The 18,333-nt window shown below is 30.9% G+C and overlaps 1 protein-coding gene across 2 annotated transcripts in view; it reads right to left on the bottom strand.

Moving 5' to 3' along the window:
- The window catches only part of LOC136990009 (dynein axonemal intermediate chain 1), an 85,625-nt gene that overhangs the window by 34,205 nt on the left and 33,087 nt on the right, over positions 1 to 18,333 (bottom strand). For both annotated transcript variants that reach the window (XM_067288328.1, XM_067288329.1), the window contains 6 exons: positions 17,405 to 17,506; positions 13,939 to 14,001; positions 9,014 to 9,098; positions 2,207 to 2,371; positions 1,838 to 2,085; positions 179 to 268 (listed from right to left, as the gene is read on the bottom strand). In XM_067288328.1, the coding sequence (XP_067144429.1) occupies positions 179 to 268; positions 1,838 to 2,085; positions 2,207 to 2,371; positions 9,014 to 9,098; positions 13,939 to 14,001; positions 17,405 to 17,506 (753 nt within the window). The remainder of the gene's footprint in view (positions 1 to 178; positions 269 to 1,837; positions 2,086 to 2,206; positions 2,372 to 9,013; positions 9,099 to 13,938; positions 14,002 to 17,404; positions 17,507 to 18,333) is intronic.

Below are 18,333 nucleotides of genomic sequence, written 5' to 3'. Positions count from 1 at the left end.
GTTACGGTATTAATGTGTATTTGTATCAGGGATAGAGATTGTAAAGCTGACATCCTACATAAGAAGATCCTGTATTCGGCTACGTGAATTAAAGATTCTAATTTTACTTAACTTAGTTTCTTTGTCTAGAAAATTTCACACATATCTTAACAGAACTATAAAATCAAATATAAATTACCTTTACAATAATCCAGTTGATCACTCTTCCATCTCCACTTAGAGATATAAAATTTAAATTATCATCAAAATCATTACTCAACCATTTTATCTGAAAATAATATATAATTACAGTTAACTGATTATAAACATAATTTATAAATAAACCAATAAAATGAAAACTGTATATATTTCAAATGTATTATAGGTATTTAAGAAAATTATTTCTTAAATATTTTAGGTAATAAAATATTTAATATGGTAGGAATGTACAGAAATTTTCTCACTCAGCAACTGCTAGTACCATGGACCAGCTAAAAATACTTTTATGTAATTTATGCTATATCAGCCGGTTCAAGCTGAAAAACAGTCCTGAGTACACATAAGAAATGAACTCAAAACCTGTTTGCCTGAGTAAGAGCCATTCTTTTATTCTTTATAACTCTTCTTTTTCTTTCATTTATTATCTGCCTTTTAGATTAAGTAATTAGTTTTAGTATCTTTTATTTGTATATTATGTTTAAGATTTTTGATTAGAAAAAGTTAAAAATAAATGCATGAAATTTTGTTAATGCATGCATAGAATGACTGTAAAAAGAATAATAAATTAAAATAATGTATATATAATTTTTAAAATTAAATTTGTAAAAAAATATTTCTTTTTTTATTTTCTGTAATTATATATTAGTCTAGTTACAAGATAACTCATATTATACTGCTGAATTCAAACCAAAGATTCTTTGTTTTCTAATAATTTCTAAAAATAATATTTTTTAATTTAAAAATGATATTAATATTAATATGAATGTATTTAATATTAATATTATAGTGTAGTGCTCCGTCACTATTTTGTATATGTAAATTTTTTTTTCCTTTATTTTTCTTGCGTGTATCGAGATCGGCCCTACTTGGGAAGCCATACATTGTCGCGTTTTTTTTTTTGTGTAAAACTTTCCGTTGTCGCGTACCTCCGTTTTTGGCAACCTCACGTGACTGGCCAAAAGCCCCGGATGGCGAAGTGTTATAAAAAGGTGTGTCGAACATGCAGGAGTACCTTTTTGCTTCTTGGAACTTCGCCAAGGTAAGAGTGAAAACACACCAGCGGACAGATACAGGAGTGAGTAAGCTCGGACAAAGGAAGTAAGCGGGGAAGGACGGATAGTGGCTGGACTGAGGTCGTGAGAAAATCCGTGTGCATCCACAAGGTGAGCCTACCCATAGTGTAATCAAGGTTGCTGTGACAATCACAATAAGGAGGACAACCTATAAGAGTGTGTAGTACGCCGTACCCGTTGTGAGGTCCTTGTTCTGATCGAACGATATTAAACGTATTTAGTCCGTCCAGCATGTATGCATCATTGTTACATATTGTATATATACTGTTAGAATAAGCGGGTTTTTGTTTATTTATGTAATTAGTATATTAGTGATTTTGACTGTTATATGATTTTTGTTTATATTTATAAAATTTAGTATTTCCTTCTTAGTATTCGAGTGTTATTTCTTGTACGGCCCTTACTTTCCCTCACCAATTGTGAGACCGTTTTTTTTTTCAGTACCATACTCACTACAATAGTTTCTGGATTTAAGCATTTCATGTGAGAAAACATGCACATTATTATAATTATTATTTACAAATTTTTAAATTAGTTTTATTAGGCCTACATATATGAAAACATACCTGCCAGACTGGATCAAAATGTTTATTATTTGGGTCTTTACTGGTAAGAAAAAGTTTATTGTGTTCTTTCTTTAAGTTATAAATAGAAACTGTGCCATCATAAAGTCCTACAGCTAATAAATGTCCTTTTTCATAATGAAAATCTAAACTGCAAACAGTAGTATCTACATTTATGATAATTTCAGGATGTGTAGGACATTTTAATGAATATAGAACGATTTCACCCTGATACTGCTTCATAAAATCATCTACAAAGAACAATTTTTAATTTTTATTTTTATATTAAAACTTATTGCTAAAATATTTAAAAATTAATTTAGCACAAAACATTATTAAATTTTTTAAAGAAATGTTAAATTATTAACTTACATGATCCTAATCCAACAGCAAACAAATCAGAATAATATGGATTCCAACATAAGCAAGTTACTTCATATTGTATTTGTATTGCAGCTGGTTTATTAAATTTCCAAAGTGGTAAAAGACTACCACTATTCCGAAAAGCATCTGAAGGATCTTCCCAATATTTAAAATCTACAGATACATGGATGATTAATCATCATTTTGCAAATTAAATGAATCTAATAATTATTTAATATTACTGTACTCAATATCATTTGTAGCAGGAACATCAATGTGTATAAATGTTCATTTGAAATGACATATTACATTATCCTGTTTTTTCACATTAATGTAAAACATGAAAATTTAATGTTTCCACTAACAGCGATGTTGTGGTGTGACGGGTTATTGAAGACCATGTATTATAGATGATATATATTGAACTACCTCTCATTTAGGTATACGATAACAAAAATCTATTTATTTACTTTTACGTTAATTTACAAATTCTAACAGTCTATTATCCTTTCCTTAACAATGTCCATCGATCCCCCGACAATCGTGGATCCCGAAGCCGGCACATGTACAATCCATTTCAATCGTCCTATATTACTATTTAAAACTGGTTTACGTTAAACTAACACTAATATTACTTAAATTAGAGAAGGAGAAGAAAAAAATTATGTTACTAGGGGATCCCCTTTCCTTTGTTCTGTGAGTTGAGCACTTAAGATGTCTACCACAGGTAACAGAGAAAATCCAAACTTATCACGTGAATATCCTTCAATGAGATGAAAAATCCATTCACAAAATCTTCTCTATTTCTTGATGCCCCTCATTTTGAGTACTACTCTCCTGCGTTTTCGCTGAGTAGATCTTCTTCTCGGAGTTCCTTCCCCTTCCTCGCCATGTGCCTCTCCCTTCACTCGTTTCACCAAGAATGACCCCAAAAACTGTCCTCCTACACCGTGATGTAGGTCAATGCCCCTTCTAGCCCAAAACTCACCAGAAAATAAATATTTTTCAGTTGACAAGATTAAACAGTGGGAAACGATAGGGTTATTTAGATAGATATATAAATCAATAACTTACTAAATAAGAAAAAAAAAAATATATATATATATTGGGGGAACCACCACAATATTATTTTACATATATTTTTAAGTGATATGAAAAAGACTATCAAAAAAAGCAATTAGATAATTTAAATCTGTTGATAGCTTGTGAGCACTAAGATTGGCTTAACTTTACCACTAGACTTATTACACCACCATAGAACATCAAATTAGACTTAGAAAAACTATTTTATTTTCAGAATGCATTTTGAACATGGAGTCCCTCATCAGCTTTTTGCTACAAAATTAACTAATGGGAGGTTAACAATTTTTAAAAAGGACCGTAATTGACAGGAATGAAAAAAGGCTGTAGACTTACATTTAACATAAAGATTTGATGTTTTGAACCTTAAACATTAAAAGATTAAACATGAGATAAAACAAAGTTTTTACATAAAAAGGTAGTGCTGATACAATAACACAATAATAAACTGAGGTACTGGTAAAACAGTAAAGTAGTAAAAATATACATTGTTAAGACAAAATAAAAAGCAGATTCACAGCAACACGAATAGAGTAACATGATGATTCGAAGTACATTCCAGAATAGCTGTCACCCTCTCCCCTATGCATTTTCACACTTCTCCCCTCCCCTATGCCCCCTCTGGTCAAATATGCATATATGCATGATTCGTATAATTTTTGTCCGGAATTGTTGTTCATGATTTTCTCTTTGTTTTAGTTATTTCCAAGTGTTCATACCATCTTCTTTTATAAGTATTTTTTTCTTTTTTAAGTATTTTAACAGTATCCTTTACAATCTGACAGCCTTTGTCATTACAGTGGGCAGCTACAGCCGAGTTATCATTATTGTATGCTATGGCAGAGATATGTTCTTTAAAACAGACCTTTTAATTCCTGCTAGTTTCACCAATGTACGATTTGGGTGTGGTACTGTACATGTAAAAGGTATTCTTTTTTTATATAAGTGGATACTTCAGATGTAAAGTGTATGATGCTGTCAACAGTACGGGGTTTTCTATCTTTTTTAAAAACTGTTTTGTCTTTGAGTCTCGTAACAAGAATGTCTAAGAATGGAAACTGACAGTTGCTTTCAGGTTCTAAATCAAATTTAATATCAGTATCTATTTGATTTACATGTTCCAGAATTTGGTCAGTCTGTATAATGCTGTCATCATATGCAAGAAAGTAATCGTCAACGTCATGGTACAGTTCTATTATTCCCGATATTAACAACGTCATGATCAATATTGGCCATACTTAATTCAGCAAGAATTGGGCCTGTTATTGAGCCCATGGGGATACCATCACATTGTCTAAAGAATCTTTTTTGGCTAACAAAATAATTATTTTCCAATACAAGAGATACCATATCTATAATCCATTGCTGACAATTTTGGGTTTTCAATGTTTCTAAAGTCCTGTTTTGTTTAATGGATGGATACATACTGCATAAGTCCAAGGAAGCAATCCTGTAGGTGGGCTCAAACTGTACTGTTTTTAGCTTTTGTATACAGGGGTGTTCATAAAGTATCAGACCTTTATTTTTCCCACGTAAACCAATGACGTGCAGGAGACCACCTTCAGTGGAGATGTGGAGGGGACAGTCATGTGCAGTTCTGAATTTTTTTCCCACCCACAGGAAGCGTCAGTCACTGGCAATTGGCCTATGAGTGAGGATGTGTAGTGAGCGCTTGTCGGATTCCAGTAAGTTGGAAAATGACTGAACAACATGAGCAACGATATTGCATCAAATTTTGCCAAAAGCTTGGCGATACCCAAGCGGAAACCATTCGCAAGATTCAATAGACTTTCGGGTACTATGCCACGAGCAACACACGGATAAAGGAATGGTACAACCGCTACAAAGATGGCCACACATCAGTGAACAGCGAACCATGTTCAGGGTTAGGGTGCAACTATGCAGATGCGAATTTAGAGCGAGTGAGAGGTTGCGAGCGATTTAGTTTTTGCAAAGGAAAACCATGCATAAGCGAGAAGCGAAAAATAACGCTGGCGAGAGCAAATTTCTGGTTCTTGCACATATCTGACATGTTTTGATATTTATCGCGTCTTGCCTCTTCTCACCACATATTCTCGCTCACTCGCGTCTGCATAGTCGCACCCTTACTCCTGTCTCATTCGCAAGTTCTCTGACTGTGATACGACGGTCCACCATGACCAAAGTCCACACTTGCTCAATGACAGTCTCATTTCGGCTTGTTGAGGGTCTGCCTGAACGCAGTTTGCTGTCCACTGATGTGCGGCCATCTTTGAAGCGGTTGTACCATTCCTTTATCCGTATGTTGCTCGTGGCATTGTACCTGAAAGCCTATTGAATCTTGCGAATGGTTTCCACTTGGGTATTGCCAAGCTTTTGGCAAAATTTGATGCAATATCGTTGCTCACGTTGTTCAGTCATTTTCCAACTTACTGGAATCCGACGAGCGCTCACTACACGTCCTCACTCATAGGCCGATTGCCAGCAACTGACGCTTCCTGCAGGCAGGGAAAAATTCAGGACTGTGCATGACTGTCCCCTCCACATCTCCACTGAAGGAGGCCTCCCACGTGTCATTGGTTTATGCAGAAAAAATAAAGGTCCGATACCTTTTGAACACCCCTCGTAAAGCAGTTGGTGCTTTGTATGCAGTAAGGAGATTTCTCAAGGGTGTTTAGTTTTTCTTTTAAAATAAGTTCTAAATTATAAAAGATATATCCTTTTATATCTACCACAGGTGTAGTGCTGCGCTACTTTATTGTTTTGTTTGTATAGTTATATATTATATTGTGTATATAAAACATCGTTCGTTACATGTCGGGATCTACTTTTTGTAGGATTGTTTGCGGAATAGTATACTGTATCACCGTTCCTGTCTACACCAGTTGGAGTGGCCTAATTGGCCAAAGACAAGTCACATGAGGAAGGGAGCATTCATGCATGACAGGTAATATAAAAGGGACCGTCGCACGTGCTGAAGAACTTTTTCTGGTTTTTCTTCATGGAAAGTTAATCCGTTTCCATCCGTAAGAACAGGACATCCTCGACCTCGTGGTGTGTATCTATGGTCAGTATATAGTTTACGGAACGAAGTAAGATTATTATTGTAAACATGGTATATTCGTTTACAATAATTTATTTGTTTGTAGTATTATTGTTTGTCAGTTATTGTATTGGTTATAATTGTTTATTATTGTAAACGTGGTATACCCGTCAACCATACTGTTGTTGTCCCTGATCCTTGATTTTATTAAAGTTGTCGTCGTCTTGTTTCAATTAGTATTGTACAGTCCTTTATTTCATTTACACCCAGACTCAATATATTCCGATATATTAGAGATCAAAACACGGGTCTACTAGACTGGAACTTTATGTGTTTTAACTCTGTAAGAAAACTTTGGTATTCTGTTATCACTATTTAGAATGAAATGTTGGTTAATAAGATTTTGCTTTTCAAGTTTTATAATTGCCTTTTTTAATTTTTTGTCAAGAAGGTCAGTCGTATTATTATGCAGTTCAATATATGTATTTTGATCCAACAATTGTTTGTAGATGCTTGCATCTTGCTCATTATCCACAATTATTACTTGTTTTGTTTTATCTGCTTTGGCTATTATTAATTTATTATCAGTTAAAAATCTTTTAAGATTCTCTATTTTGTGCCCATACTGGATTATTTTATTTTTTCTATTTCTATTAACTTTATATTTAGACAATTTGTACTGTAATTCATCCCTTAAGTTAATTTTTTCTTCCTGTGTTGTCTGGGATAAACAAATGATGTTTTCTAAACCAACAGCCCAATTTTTCCTATTAACAGTATTGGGATCATTAAAACCCAAGCCTTTGCTAAGCATTTTTCTTATATCAATCAGTATTTGGACATTAATTAAGTTGACAATTGTGCTATTCAGCCAGGTCTCGCTTTCTTGAATAGCTGAGAAATTTATTTTTTTTTTTTACTAGTTTTTGATACTTTTTGTTAAAATAATCCTGATTATTTTTGTTAGGGGTTCCCTTCTGTTAGTGTTTGAATCATTTCTTAGTTTCTTGATTTCTCTAGTGAGTTTTTTAACCTTGTACTTTTTTATGGCAAATAACAGATTTCATTATTATTTTTTCTACAATCACTATGTCATGTTTTTGCATATCCTTTACAATGCTAGCTTTTAATTTTAAAGTCGGTAGGGATAGACTCTCTCTAAGATAAGTTTTTAAATACCAAATGTCTACATTCAACCGGTACCTTTCAATTTGTAGGGTTTCCTCTCTTGATGTGATGTGTTTTTCATAATCTAGGTTGTCTTCTTCCAATTTTAGTGCTCACAAGCTATTAAGAAGACTAGACAAGAAGCATATCATAGTATTAAATCTGTTGATTATAAATATTTAATATTCAATCACATAATACATTAAATAGCTCTAGTTTGAAAGTGTAATATTTCTGTATTATTTACAGAGAAGAGTTTTCCTTTCTGCCCAGTTCTATGTTCAATTCAACATTCTAATAGTTTGTAATGCTCTGATGCAAGCTCAAGAATTGAAAATGTTTCTGAATAAAAACATTTAAGTTTCAGTTGCCTTAATAAAAAGTTTTAAGAAACTATTTTTAATTTCTTAATATTTGAAAAATACGAATGTTAAAAATACTAATCTTAAATTAATAATAAAGATGATCTTTTACTATAAAAATATTTTATACTAAATTATACTTCTCTTCTAATAAAATTGAAACTTAATTCCAAAAAACTAAAATTTTAAACTATTGCATAATTAAAATACGTGGGTTGTTCAAAAAGTTCCCAAACTTTTTGAATAGCGTGCCTCCAGTTGGTTATTTTTTAATATGCTTGGAGGCATTGTGTCCACAGAAACCTCCCAAGTAACCTCCTTCAATCCATTTGTTGATATCTTGTTTTGGTGATTAGTTACAGCTGTTTATGTGAAAGGGCATTTGTGGGGTTCGGCAAAAAATCGGATCTGCAGAAATGAGCTCTTTGAAGGAGTAGCGTTGTTCTGTGAAATTTTGTGTGAAATTCGGAAAGTCCTTCACAAAAACTTTTGAGTTGATTACCAAGGCTTATGGTGAGGGTGAGTGAAACATCCCCTGCCCCAAAAAAGTTCGACAAGTTCATCGAATTTTAAGGTAACATTGACTGTTTTTTTCGATACAAAGGTGGTTGTGCATCATGAATACCTACCTACAGGCCAGACAGTCAACACAGAGTACTACCTGGGAGTTGTGAAACGCCTAAGAAACAGAATCGAGTGAAAATGGCCTGAACTTTGGACGAGTGGCGAGTGGTTTTTTTCACCACGACAATGTGCCGGCTCATTCATCCCTCAGAACTCGTGAGTTTTTGGCCAAAAACAAGACCACTGTGCTTCTCCACCCACCCTACTCACCTGACCTGGCCCCAGGCAACTATTTCCTGTTCCCCAAACTAAAAATCTCACTCAAAGAAAAAGATTTGCTACCATTCCAGATAGAAAAAAAAATGACGGAGGATTTATGAGCATTTCAGAAAAAGCATTCCAGGACTGTTTCAAAAAGTGAAAACACCTTTGGGATAAGTGCATACATTGGAGAGGAGACTACTTTGAAGGGGACCCTGACAAATAAATTGTAAGTGAAGTATTTTCTTTGTAATAAATAAAGTTCGGGAACTTTTTGAACAACCCTTGTATTTCATTCAGATCTTACATATTGACTAAAAATTCAACAATTTTTTTTTGTATGCTTAATTTTACTTTTACCTTGTGCAATTTCATCAAATATTGTTAAATTCAGCATTCTTTCCATAATTTTAGCATTTGGCAATAATTTACTTAAATCTTCAGACTATGTAAAAGAAATTTATATACATTATTGATATATTTATTTATTACTGTTACAATATTAAAATAACACAATAAAATAATAATAATTTATAATAGCATATGATTTTCTGATTCTTAGATCAAGTTGACTGTTTATTGAAATAACAACTTGAAACATAAGTACAGTTTTCTATCAGAGCATGAATCTTCTGTAAATCTTTTGTGTTCTGTGAGGGCATGGCTTGAATTAAAAGAAGAGCTAAAACAAAATGAAACAACAAACAAGCAACATCAGAAATTACTGCAAGGGAAATATGCTTGTTGGGACAGATCATTTCTATTGTGCAGTTTTTGTCAGGAAGAGGTTTGGCTTTTCATGGTACCACTGATTCTCTGTTCATGCACAACAATGGCAATTTCTTGTTGAGTTTCTAAGTAAATATGATCTGTAATGCAGGAGAAAATATATAGAATCAAATATGCTGAAATCCATCATCATTACCTTGGAGAGGGCATTTAAAATGAAATAATAAAGCTTAAGAGAAAATCAGTTTTGAACAACATTATTGCAGAAATACACAAAGCTAAATATTTTTCTCTCATTTTGGATTGCACACCAGATGCTAGACATCAGGAACATACGACTGTGATTCTTTGAACTGTTAATGTGGAAATATGTCCACTGTAAATTATGAATACTTTGTTTTTGCCTTTTGAAAGTAGTACAGGTGTTGGTCTTGCAGAAGCCTGCTTGAAAAAACTGGAGGAATTGCAATTATCATTTCAAAACTGCAGAGGAAAAGGATATGACAACAGTGCAATCATAAAAGGCTGTAAGGATGGCATTCAAAAACATTTATTTGATGTGAATCTCAAAGCATTCTATGTTCCATGTGGTTGCCATAATTTAGTGATTGCTAATATGACCAAATCATCTACTTCTGTCATGACATTTTTTAGAATGTTGTATCAAATTTACATTTTATTTTCTTCCTCATCACAGATGACAAATATTTAAAAAGCATGTTCAAAGTCTGACTGTAAAACTGATATTGGAAACTCAATGGGAATGTTGCATTGACAGCATCATAACAAATAGATTCCATTTGGCTTCTGTATATGATGCACTGGTTGAAGTATCAGAGGAGGCAAAAGATCCAAAAGCCAAAAACAAGGCAACAAGACTTGCAAAACATTAAAAAAATTATGCACTTTTAATGATCTAATATGGTCTTTTGGTGCAAATTAATCTTGTTAACAAGATAATGCAAATTAAAGACATGCAATTTGATAAGGCATTAAAATGTCTTAAAAAACCATTGATTTTTTTCTAAACATTCAATAACAATGGTTTTGAATCTGCACAAATTACAGCTAAAGAAATGGTTGAAGAATTGGAGTTCAGTCCAGATGTAGTAACATTTTTATCAGAACCTACAAGTTTGTGGAGAAAAAGTTAGAAAACAGTTTGAATACGAGAGCCACAATGACTCAACTTCTGAAAGGTTCAGTCAAATGAAGCACCATTTTGATTCATTTGACATCACTGATGAAGAGTTGTACAGATTTGAATATTTTATTAACTGATGCTCACAGCTTTGGTATTGATCCTAGTGATTTACATACTGAGTTGAAAATGTTCTCATCTTTATACTATGTTGTGGTCTGAAGACCACATGTTCTGTTGTGTAACCGACTCATAACCAGCCCCTTGGGTGGGCCACAGTAAAGGAGGGATGGGCATTCTCGATGACAACCAAAAAAACCCAGATCAAGGAGGGAGAGAGGGAGATCATGCATGCTCAACAGAAGAGATGGGACTTTTCAGAAGAAAGAAAGAGGTGAGAAGATGTGTAGATGAGAGAGTTGCAAGTTTGTCATTTTTTATGTGTTGTTTCCTTTGTTTTAGTGTCTGTTATAGTGAAGGGACAGAGTAATGATTGGAAGGACTAAAATAAACTTTAAGTTCCTTGCATTAGAGTCATAGAGTGTGTGATTTATTTCTTTGAAGTTTCTTTTTGTTTTGTTCCTGCACGGGGAATACTCTAAAGATCGAGTACTTCCCCACAATGTGATAATTTTGCAATCTAGAAGAATTACATGACTTGTTTATTAAATCACTAATTTATTGAAAGAACATTTTGAATTTTTTTTAGATTAGTTTGTTTTAATTAAAAAAGATATAATTTTTATTAGTTTCACTCTGTATTTATAAAAAAAAGATAAAGCCATCTTCAGTGGATAAGTTTTTTAATCAGTTCACTGAACCTGAAATTTCTTTGTGCATGTTTATTCTTCTATATACTTATTGGAATACTGTACATTCACTTTAGGGTTGTCGTCATCTAATTTTTGCCTGCTATTAATACTCCTTGTATAAGTTTTTGTCTTATACGTAACTATTACTACATTATACTTAACTGTTAATAGGTCTAAATTAAAACTTATTTCAAATGCTTTAGAAACTATATGAAAGGATTCTGCACAAGTTTGCACAATTATTATTTTCAATAATTTTCAGAATGGCTCTTCTCATTGCTATTTTATGTTCTGTCCCAAAAATTAAAAAGGGTCAGATCACCAGAGAGATTTTGCAATTATTGGAAGAATCTTCACATGACTAAAATATATCAGATGATGAATATATGATTCTGAATAAATGAATTTTTAAAAATATCCATAATGTAGTTATACTTTGTATTCATATTTATGTTATTATTGAAATAAAGATTTTTTTTGTATTTTACTCTCATTTTATTTCATATACCTGAAGAAAAAAAGGCAAGTTTTTGAAACAATAATTAATTTCCCTAGATTGTACAAATACCACACTATGCTGTAGTTCAAAGCTGTTGCATTATCATTTATGGAAACAAATTGAACATTGCAGTTCCAAATCTTCCAACAGCTTTATGAGTTTCCCATTACAGTGGCCTCTGGAGAAAGAAGCTTCTCAAAATTAAAATTGATTAAAAATTACTTGAGAATGTCAATGACTCAAAAGAGATGGAACCATCTAGCACTATTATCAATTGAAAATGAAATCACTTGCTCTTTGGATTATGGACATCTTATCAAAGATTTTGCATCACTGAAGGTTTAAAAATCAATTTTTGGCATGAAATTGCTATTACTAATATATTAATAATACAAAAATAACAAACTTAACAAACCAATTCATTACTAGTTTAATAAAGCACATAAAAAACAATAAAACATGAAAAACAATATACTGGGTATTACTGCTATTTGCATGTAGTGCCGAATAAAGTTGGCATAATACAGCAGTCAGCAAACTTCAGCAAAACGCTACATAGTTTGGGTTTGAGGGGATAATGTATAAGGAGCATGCATGGTCATGGCCAGTAACAGCCACCAGGGCCCTAGCATGAGCCCTGATCTGTCACTGCCTTAACTGCCTATGCCATGTCATGCTGGTCACAAGTTCACCTTCAAAGAACAGGATCGCAAGACTGGTGTATAACAATTTTGACTTAAAAGAGCTGGAAGCATTAGACATCTATAAATAAACATGGAGAGCCAAATCTATAAATAAAAAGGACATTGGAATGATTTCTTATAGTTTGAGGTCACTATGAAATCCCTTATAATTCAGATATTTGTTTGGAAAACAAATGGTGAATATATTCATTACAATTATGAATAAAAACATTTGTATGCAAATTTATCATTAAACATAAAATAGGTGCATAATGCCAGAAATTCATGTAATATTGTCCATATATATCTTAATTAGAAAATTTACCTTTAAAATATTAATGACTTACCACTAGTAGTAAACATACTAGTAGATTTGTCAAATTGTCATTGTATTGTTTTATTCATTTCATCTAAAAATTCTTTCAGAATAGCCATCCAAATGAAAATAATACTATCAATATAAATTGAGTATTGTTATTGTAAACTCTACTGTCAATATATCTTATATCATTTTTACAATTCTCCTTAATCAATCTTTACTTTCTCGGCTCTGTTATATATAAGAGAAAAAACGTATGGCAATAGGTCAAAAAAACGTTCTTCCAAGGTTTTTACATTTTTGGACTAAGGAGACCTTGAAGCATCAAAAATGCAAAAAATTTTGGGGTTTTTTTGTGTGTGTGGATGTTATTGTGCGTGAGGGCACAATTTTGTTCATCCTGTTTGAAGCTTAATGATCCTGTGCTTTCTGTTGAAAATTTCTGAAATTTTGCAGGGAAGTTTGTCTATTGAGGGATTGATACTGTTAAATATTGGTTGTCAAAGGTCGAGGGATGAGAAGATAGAGGGAAGTTGTGTCATATCTTGAGTAGTATCAGACTTAATGATGATTTTACTTGTTATTAGTATTTACAATTTTTTTTATAAAACCCACACCTACCCTCAAAATTAAGTTTTTTTGTCATTTTATAATAATTAAAAATATAAAAATTTTTAAAATAAAATATCATAACAGATGGTGCCACCAAAATTTTAAATGTTGCTGGGAAAATTAAGCAACTCATTGCTGGATTTTTACAGACTAATAAATATTGAAGTTGTTAAAAAGAAATTTGCATATGCTATTAAATTTCTTTTGGCTCTAAAATCTACTTATATCAAACTGAATGCTATTTTCAATTTCAATAAATAAAATATATGAATTCTGTTTGTCAATACTAATTAGAAGCATACTATATAGCAAAACATTATCTATTTAATATAGGCTATTCTTGACTCTATATGTTTGTTAATAGTAGTATAATTGTTTTTGTGTTATTTACTCAGTTATTCATTTTAATTATAAAATAAAATTTTAAAAATCTGATAAATTTTGTTATTTACAATTATAAATAAATAAACTTATATTCAATAATATTTACAGTGTCTTGAAGATTTTCAGATTTTTTCTGTATTTTAATGCTGCTCCTCAATTTTTCTTTTTCCTTGAAAATCGAAACAAATGTTTTAATTTAGATACAATATATAATATTTTTATATTAAAATCACAATTAAAAGTAAAAACGATTGTTAGTTTTTTCATTAAATAATTAATATAAATTAATAATATTAATTGATGACTTCCATAATTTTATTTGATTAACTCATGGGTTATCTGAAATCAATTTGCGATTGAATACAGATTATCCGTTGACTTTAACTTGCAATTATCAGCTCATCTGTTTTTCTTTTGTCTGAATCTTAAATTTTATATGATGTTATATAAAACAACATTATACAACTATAGAGTTAAAAAATAAAATAAATAAAACAAAGTGGTTATGAGACCGTCTTTAGTTCAAATTCCATTAGCAAAATGACAAAAATTAATGCTGTTATATCATAAACAAGGCAAATCATTGTATATTATTTTAAACGTAAAAAATTACAGATGAACCTGTTTGTCTTGAATCTTATGGGAATGAGAAAAAATCTGAGATAGACAGATTTCAAGATAAAGAGGTTCCTATACAGTAAACAGTAATAGTTGGAGATTGGTTGTAGATATGGCATTTTATTAATACAATAGCAAATACTGTACATACCTGTATTAGGTATAAATAAAATATTTTTGACATACCTTAACAGAAATAGTTTGTCAATAGTTTCTTATGACTGACTTTAATTAATAAGACCCAAGCTAAACTCATAGCCAATCAGACAAAAGCAGGATTAATTGCAACTATGTACTGTATTGCAAGAGATGTTTCTCAAATACAATTTATACTATGAAAATGTAATCTACTAAGCTTGAAATTGTAATTGACACTTCTGTCCAAAATTTAAAATATAAAGATTTTGGGAGAAAATTATCTGAGATAAATGTGGGAAATATATTGAATTTAAACTGAAAATGCAAGGAAAAAAAATAAATTTTGAGATAAACAGATTTTTCAACATAAACATGATTGAGACAGGCAGGTTCAAATGTATTTTTTTAGTTGTCAAAGTAAACTTTATAGCAATGAAATGAGCAACGAGTTCATAGGCTATTAAAATAACAGCTATTACATCATTTATCTTAACTGTCAAAAAGAATTACTAATTGTTCATTCATAATTACCATAAAAAGTTTATCTTTGATTAGATAAACAGGCTAACATATGATAAAATTAACAGCTGATTTCTAAACAGTTCTCTGAAATTATGTCATTATATATAGAGGAGTAAGTAATGATAATTTATCAGCATTCATAATATAAATTCAAGTAAGAGTATCTAATAATATCAATTAATGTGTGGAGTGAAACAAAAAATGAACTGGAGAGGACTACAGACATAGTATTTACGCAAGTATTTTTAATGGTTTTGGAAAAAATTACAATGGTGGATGAATGTCTATGGCACAAGAAGGATTTTTCACATTTTGTAAAAATAATATTGGCTACTTTAGACAAAGGAAAAACTGTTTGATGAGTTTGTAATTGCAAGATAAATTTACTGAAAAGTGATAATCCACACTATATACCACAGAATAATCTGCACCAATTTCAAACTGACTTTTAAAACATATAACCCATGGGTTTCCACACAAAACTATATTAGTATTTTCTCCAGAAAGCTTTGATTGTAATTATTTCTTGCTTAATGTCTTCTATAGCCAAACATACTTCCTACAGGTTATTTTAATTCAATATCTTTCAGTACATTTAAAATTTAACATGTGTAAATTAAAAATTTTAAATCTATACTTAATAATTACATGTAAAGAAAACAGTAAAAAATGTAATAAGAAATTATATACTTTTATTGTAATGTGAAGTATATAGACATAAATTATTACGGGTTTTTTTTATATTGGGAACTCTTAGCCAATAGTTATTTATTATACCATTATGAAATTTGAAACATATGTGGTCAAAATATTTTATTCATTTTATAAGATCAGGTAATCCAAGTCATGTTCTTGCAACTTCAGGATTATTGGTATATGGAAGGTTGCTGAGTTTATTTAAAAGAAAGTATATCTTTTGAATTTCTTTACTGGCCTTATTTAGAGGTGATGGGGCTGTCATTGACTAGACAAGCAAGAAATAGTCAAAAATGGATCTTAAGATAGGTTAGGATGAAATAGTTTTACAGAAATGCCACAATATTCCACCTCTGATTGACAAGGATTTGACTAACTTTTGAACATGTTCATGAAAAGTTAATTTACCATCAAAAACTATACCAAAATCGCTATCAGTTTTTTCACTTAAATTTTTATTATTTAGGGCATTTAACTGTGTTACTTTTACCTGAAAATTGTGTGTTTAAGTTTATCAAAATGAGTATTGTTAATTGAGCATCTGGAAACAAATTAATTCATTATTTCTAGCGGGAAAAATTTATTTAGACTTTAAACAATTCAGATAAAAGCAGCAACTAATACCTGTAACCCAGTTAAAATGAACACAATTTATTATGAGAATAAATGTTTTCAACTGTTTCTACAACTGTTTCTAACTGATTCTATATAATACTTTTAACCATTAATTATTTTTACATGCAATAAATTCTTAACAATTTAGGTTTTCAAAAACTGATTTTTTTTCTGTAAAAATGATTGAAAATATTCACAGAAAAAATGATAATATACATTTTAACTGAAGAGTACAGCTTCTGCCAGTATAATTGTATTTATGTGTTTTTTAATTTCATATTTAATAACTTCATTCATACTACACATATATTATCAAGATGCCTCCTGGTATGAATATTAATATTATAGGTATCCCTTACTTAACACAGTTTTGCTTAATGCACGAAATTAATTGTGGCAATCCCTTTATATATGTGGCAAAAGTTTTGATTAATGCACTTTACCAGCTGTTTTTACTTAACACAGATACTGTATTTGATTAATGTGATGTTGATATACACAGTAGCATCAAGGGATTAATTAACTGTGTTAATCAAGGGATACCTGTATATTATATTAAACTTTGCCAATTTAAAAAATTGAATTTAGTGCAGTTATTTAAATATCTGTGATAATTGAATAAGATATTAGGTTATGAGGACAATCACAATCTACAAAATATCTGTGATGTAAATTATCATCATATAATTATTAGAAATGTTATAATAAAACATAAAATATATTTTATACCTATAACCATACAGTATAAACAATAAATATATGAAGTTTCATCAATTATTCTTTTAAAAAAAAAAAAAAAAAACCTTTTTTTAAAGAAATTGATTTTTAAACAATATAAAGAAGCCGCACCATTGATATTACATATCTACTACTTATAGAAAATAAATATATGATTTTATACATAAAAACATAGCTATATCACATTCAAAGTAGTCTAATTATAAAATATCTTCTTCAAATTTAACTTACACATATACACTCACCTTTATTTTTTCATCTGTTATGTATGTATCAAACATTTCCCATTGAGTAGCATTTCCAACAAAAATGGAACAAGGTGGAGGTTCTGTCTGCAGTGAAACATTCTATAAAAGAATAAAAATTAAACTTTTTAATTAAAAATTCTTGAATAGATTATTTTCATTCTTGAGCTTCTCACAAAAATGGAGATAACCTGACCAAATATTTTTAATTTAGAAGAATAAATTACTTGAGATAATAATCTATATAAATAAAAATGTAAATGTTAGTTTTTTCAAAATCTTAAATCTCTGATCGTTCTTTACCGATTGCTTTGAAATTTTTACACAACATTGCATTCAAATATGCGCATGTTTTTATATACCTACAATTATATAGATGTCACACGAAATTCCCCCCATGGGGGAGAGGGACAGGATTAAGGCTTACCGTGAATAACTTGGCTTCTATTATACTATTTTAGATGTGGCTTTTTGCATTTTTGATTGCGTTTTAATAGGGTACGTCATGAAAATGTACACTAAGAAGGAATTTTTCAAAATTCCCCTCCCCCACGGGGGAGAGGGAAAGGATTAAGGCTTATCCTAAAGAACTCAGCTTCTACTGTACTATTTTAGATGCAATTTTTTATTTTTAACTGTGTTTTAGTAGGGTACCACATGGGGATGAAAGAAGTGTTTTCCTTAACAATAGAAGTGTTAAGAGAAAGCGACATGCAAGATTTACAGGTGCAGATGCGGTTTATTGCGTTTTTGTGGGGAATGAACATATTTTTAGACCATCTAAAAATTTCCTCTAATTAGTCTGAAAACAGGGAGGACCCAATTCTTGCATTCTGTAAAAACAGGTAAGATTGGCTATAATGTAATAATCTTAGTCTTCGCTATCGTTACTTTTTGCCTGAGCAATGCTGGGCTTATCTGCTAGTTTA

Source organism: Centruroides vittatus, unplaced genomic scaffold (genome assembly GCF_030686945.1).
Source record: "Centruroides vittatus isolate TY-2023 unplaced genomic scaffold, ASM3068694v2 scaffold_861, whole genome shotgun sequence".
Taxonomy (NCBI): Eukaryota; Metazoa; Arthropoda; class Arachnida; order Scorpiones; family Buthidae; genus Centruroides; species Centruroides vittatus.
The sequence above is the reverse complement of the archived record's forward strand: the minus strand, read 5'-3'. Positions and strand labels throughout refer to the sequence as shown.